Raw genomic sequence first — 6,000 nt, 5'->3', positions numbered from 1 at the left:
CGGAACCGACACACGCTGAGTGGCAGCGGGCGAACCGTTGCGGGCCGAGAGGCGCATTTTGCTGATGTCTTCCAGATCCAGGGAAGATAGCGGCTAACAATTTACAGCTGGAAGCAGGCTTCCCGCGAGACTTCATTTAAAAACCGGATGAACAGATAATGGATCGATACGCTAGAATTCAGTTCTCTTGTGACATACTTCGTAGTGTGATTTTCATGCATTCCCCGTGCGTCTGCACTGCTGTGTTGGCTTAAGTGCGAGCTTGGTAGTGGACATACTTCCTAGTGTGATTTTCATGCCACAAAATCCTCCCTGTGCGTCTCCACTGCTGTGTTTTTGTAAGTGCGAGCTTGCTAGTGTATGGTGTTTGGGAAGTGAGTTTTTCTGACGGCAAGCCGTTACTTTTGCGATTGGAGCCTGTAGTCGTGTTTGACTAAGCTCAGTCTCCCGTGGGAAAAACCTTCCTAGTGTTTCTACTGCTTATTCACTTACTATTTTCCCCCAGTTGTGTATGTACAGGTTAATTATGATTTAAGTTAAACCTTCAAACCACTGTAGATATAACACCACTGGTCATAATGACGTCAAATAGCAACGGAACACTATCGGAGAAAGGGGAAGAAACATAAATAGTTACAAAATGCAGCAACAGTGGCCGCTGTAAGCACTATAATTTAATAGTGGTCGACTACAATTGAAAAATGAATCATACAACAACGTCTAAGGTGTACGTTTGATGTTTAACAAACTGTACTACTCATTGTGCATGGGTGTACAGGAATGATACTGTTAGTCACGTATGGCCATCCACCGTGCCAAAGTCATATTAAATCGGAAGGGAAAAATTGATTTTCAATTGTCCTTAGGCCAAAAACCTCATACAAAGCATCAATCAAAATCAAATCGGATTATTAATTTCCGTGTGACTGCCGCAACACATGTTCAATATGCAGAACACCGTTTTCTGCAACAAGTTGAAATGGAGAAACAGCATGTTCCACAACTCATCGAAGTGTTTCCGGGGGCACGTTCAGAATATATTGCGCAATACTTGCCTTCAAAAAAAAAAAATGGCTCTGAGCACTATGGAACTTAACATCTATGGTAATCAGTCCCCTAGAACTTAGAACTACTTAAACCTAACTAACTTTAGGACATCACACAACACCCAGCCATCACGAGGCAGAGAAAATCCCTGACCCCGCCGGGAATCAAACCCGGGAACCCGGGCGTGGGAAGCGAGAACGCTACCGCTCGACCACGAGATGCGAGCACGTGCCTTCAATGTAGCTAAGTTTCCAATTGGAACTCTGAACACAACATCTTTTAAAAACCCCACAGCCAGAAGCCACACACAGGTATGTCCAATGTTCCGTGCACTACACGTTTGCACACCACTAGTCGTCTCCTCCTGCAGTGCTGTGGCCACTGCTTCCACTGACGTCGAATCAGTTCGTTTCCTCCCTCTACCAGGTTGCACACCAAAAGACCCGTCTTTTCGAATTTCCGAATCATTTTATCCAGACCTACGGCAGTCATCGGACCAACGCCTTTTTTTTTTCAAACCCTTCAGTGTCCGGAACTTCCGCGGAGTGGCTTGTGCACAGTCATCATTCTTGTAATACAGCTTTACGAGCAGAGCGCGATCCTGCATTGAGACACTCTATCTTCAATACACTGTGCGCATTACAGGTGCTTTCATTTACGTCTTCTGACATATACAGCGCCATCTGTTGCTACATTTTGTAACTATTTCTTTTTCTTCTGCCATACGTTTTCCCCCTTCTCCGATAACATTCCGTTGCAATTTGACGTCATTCTGACCAGTGGTGTTATTTCTACAGCGTTTTGAAAGTTTAACTTTAATCATAATCACCCTGTATATTGAAGTTTTGCTGAGTTACAAATTTAATGTTTCTTATGGATTCTCTGAGACTCCCTTTGTGTATTTCAGAAATTACATCTGCCGATGTGTCCCATCAAAAATACCTTATGGAGTTATATCACTTACAAGCTCCTGAGCGTGTGTTTTATTCAGATCTTCTCCCTGAGGCTGCGTTTTATTCGGATCTTCTCTACCGAAGTATTTAGATCCTGCTGCTACAGTTTTCTTCAAGAACCCTTCCAGCTATTCAAGAAATGGCCTCTCGAAGAAGATACCAACAGCAGAGTGGCAACTTTAAGATGGAGGAAATTTCAGCAATGACGCCACATACAGCTTTTAGATTGCTGTTTGCTGCAAGAAATAAGGCGTAACGACAGACCCCTGCAATATGGTACGAAACCTAGTGAACAGAAAACCTGAGTGATTTCCCTATCCAAATGAAGTAATGAAGAATTGTTGCTTCCTTGACTTCATTCTAATGGATAGCAGAGTTTTTTGTTCTACGATGGTCACTCCAAAAGAAATGCATCATTTTTGTAAAAACACAGTTTTCATTCTACATGAGTGAAAGTTTTACAGTGTGTAGATACATCCTTCCCGCTTGTTTTCAAACTTAGTCCAACCTGTTCACGTGAGTGGCGCTGTCACAGCATGTCTTCAAGATGGCTGCTCCACTTGACGTTCGTCAGAAGCAACGTGCTGTAATAGAATTCCTGTGCTATGAAAACGAGACCTTGGGAAACATCCACAAGAGGTTGAAAAAGGTGTATGGAGATGCTGCTGACGATCGCAGTACAGTTAGTCTGTGGCCAAGCAGGTTACGTGACGAAAGCGGGCACGGCAATATTGAGGACTGTCCTCGCAGCGGCAGGCCTCGTACTGCACACACTCCAGACAATGTGCAGAGAGTTTACGAATTGGTGAGTGCTGACAGACGCATCGCAGTGAACGAATTGTCACGCTACTTCGGGATAGGGCAAGGAAGTGTTTACAAAATACTGAAAGTGTTGGCGTTAAAAATGGTTTGTGCCAGGTGGGTTCCCAGGATGTCGACAGTGGCTCACAAAGAAACAAGAAAAATGGAATGCAGCGAACTTTTGGAACAGTACAAGAATGGTGGAGATGAATTTCTTGGAAGAATTGTGACAGGTGATGAAACATGGCTCCATCATTTTTCACCAGAGATGAAGAGGCAATCAATGGAGTGGCATCATGCAAATTCAACCAAGAAAAAAAATTCAAAACCACACCTTCTGCTGGAAAAGTTATGGCTACGGTGTATTTCGATTCTGAAGGACTCTTGCTTGTGGACATCATGCTAAGTGGAACCACCAGAAATTCTGATGCATGTGACGACACTGAAAAAAGTTCAAGCAGGATGTTTTGCTGTTGCACGACAATGCACGGCCACATGTCAGTCAAAAAACCATGGAAGCGATCACAAAACTCGGATGGACGACACTGAAACACCCGCCTTACAGTCCTGACCTGGCTCCATGTGACTATCATCTCTTCGTGGAACAAGGTTTGAAGATGATGACTCCCTTGTGCACGCGGCCAAACATTGGCTCCAACAGGTTGATCCAAAATTTACCGAGCGGATATACAGGCGCTGGTTCCAAGATGGCGTAAGGCGGTTGAGAGGGATGGGAATTATGTGGAGAAATGAAAATATTGTTCCTAAAGGATGTAGGATGTACCTACACACTGTAAAACTTCCAAACATGTAGAATAAAAGATTGATTTTCAGAAAATAGTGTGCATTTCTTTTGGAGTGACCCTCGTAGTACTGAGAATGAATTCTCATAAACTTCACATTAACATCGCCTCAGCCGAAAAGGACTGAATACGACGAGGTGACGTTAGTGCAGTAAGACTCTCACTACGTAGACGACTAGCGTGACTGACGTGAAGCAACCCGCGACAGGTTTACTTATCGCGAAGATAGCAACCACGTTCACGCCGCCGGTCTGTGTGAGTTGCACTCAGTCGGTGCGCCTTGCCTTTACCAGCCACGCGATCGGCCGGCCATGGTGTTCACCAGCTTCGGTCTCCACACGATACCCACATTTTTGCTGACGACCCTACTCGTTCCGTCAAGTGTCAACGCCTACGGTATGTTCTCAAAGGTCATTGTGTGAAGCGTCTTGTCAAATATCTCTTTCTATTAAGGTTTCCTGTTACCGTTTCCTTCTGTTTACTGTATACGAAAGCTCCAATAGCAACTCAAATGCTCGAGTGTCTGCGGATGAAATCCACATTTTGTTTCAAGTTGTATGTCTAAATAGTTTTTGACACACCTTGGTAAAACTAATCCATTTGCTTTCATAATTTGTCCGTACAACAACACTGATGGACCAGAACATATGGACACTGCCACCGCGACGTTGTTTGCCGCCTGGTGGGGTTGCAGGCACCGAAGGCTGCATAGGGAGAAATCCTCTGATAACTGACTTTGACAAAGGACAGAGCCTTTGAATGAATAATCCTGCGAGCTAGTCGAATGTTCATGTGCTACTGTCGTGAGCATCTACGGAATAAGACAGCGAAACTACCACTAGGCGCTAAATGGTTGCTCGTCCACGACTCTACACAGAATGTGGGGTCGGAGGCTTCTCTGCTCTGTAAAGTAGGGTAGATGGTGAGCTATGGCATCTCTACCGATAGAGCACAATGCTGGTGCACACTCAGGTGCTTCGAAGCAAGCCTTTCATCGTACAGTATTGAACATGGAGCTTCGCAGTAGACCACGCCTACGAGTTCACATGTTGACCCAACGATGTCGTCAATTACGATTGCAATGGGTCCGGGACCTTCGGGATTCCACAGTCGATCAACGGAACAATTTTTTGCTACACTAGGTTGCTTGTTGTCTCCACAAACGCCGTCATAGAGGTGAACGGCGGCTCGAAACGTGCAGCGCGCCATGAACGCAAGCTGGTGGGAGAACTGTTACGCTATGGGAGACATTCTCCTGCGCTTACATGGTAATAATCGAAGATGCGCTGACTGCTGCAACTACTTGCATCCCTTCAAGCTTGATGTCTTCCCCGAAGCCGATGTCGTCTTTTAGCAGTATAATTGCCCGTGTCAAGGAGCCAGAACTTTGCTACAGTGGTTTGAGGAGCGTTATAGCGAACTCGCATTGATGTATTGGCTACCAAATTCGCTTGATGTAAATTCTGTAGAACCCATCTGGGTCGCTATCGAGCGCCATCACGGCGTACGCAAATAAGCGGGCCTTATTTAAGCGAATTACATGACATGTGCGTAGACATCTAATGACATATGTCTCTTCCACAAGCCTAGACACAAACTCCCAGATCGTTGATGCGCAGAAAAAGTGATGTATTTCGTTCCAGTTACGGACAAACAACCTATTAAGAAAGTGGTCATAATGTTCTGTTTCATCGGTGTATATGGACATACATTAGTTCACAGATTTCAAAATGATACAATATCCGAATAGATCTTTTAGTACGAACATACATATGTTTAACAAAAGACATATTCCGGCAGTAATACAAATTTTCAGTTATCTTATACGACATAAAAAACTTAGAGAGCTGGAGACTATGAACCATACAGAAGCACACAAGTATTCATGCGGTGAATAACGTTTTGGGATAAAATTTTATTGCAGTGCTATATGAAACATGATAAATGTATGCAACAAAATAGTGCTGTGATCTCCACATTGTAATATTCTTATCAAAATATGTCAGTTTGCTGATAATAAACATTATGGGGAAAAACTCATCTAATCGTGCTGTATGAAACATGACGCAAATGTACAATAAAATACTGCTTTGATCTCTAATGGTAATCTGGTTGCCAAATTATATTTTTAGAAACACAAACAACCAACTATACCTAGCCACTTCGTTTGTTGCTGACCACAACTGGAGAGACTGATTGAAAACTGATCTAAAAAGAATACTGTTTCTCTTTGTATCCCAATGCTCTTGAAGCCCATTTGGTTGCTACTTTTTCTTTTTTTTTCGTCGGGCAGACAGGTAGAGTGTGATACTTCTATAGGTCTTGTGAGAGCTGACCTTGAATTTTCGATATGTCAGTCTTACAGTTTTTTGTTCTAGATGTTTTGTCTTAGTAAA

At 43.7% G+C, this 6,000-nt stretch overlaps 1 protein-coding gene across 1 annotated transcript in view; it reads left to right on the top strand.

Moving 5' to 3' along the window:
- Window positions 1–3,775: 3,775 nt before the first annotated feature.
- LOC126267978 (serine protease 33-like) overlaps window positions 3,776–6,000 on the top strand; it is a 143,389-nt gene continuing 141,164 nt past the window's right edge. Inside the window, exon 1 of the mRNA XM_049973325.1 lies at window positions 3,776–4,000. Coding sequence (XP_049829282.1) covers window positions 3,916–4,000 — 85 coding nt within the window. The 5' untranslated portion in view covers window positions 3,776–3,915. The remainder of the gene's footprint in view (window positions 4,001–6,000) is intronic.

The sequence above is a fragment of the Schistocerca gregaria genome, chromosome 4, assembly GCF_023897955.1.
Source record: "Schistocerca gregaria isolate iqSchGreg1 chromosome 4, iqSchGreg1.2, whole genome shotgun sequence".
Taxonomy (NCBI): Eukaryota; Metazoa; Arthropoda; class Insecta; order Orthoptera; family Acrididae; genus Schistocerca; species Schistocerca gregaria.
The sequence above is the reverse complement of the archived record's forward strand: the minus strand, read 5'-3'. Positions and strand labels throughout refer to the sequence as shown.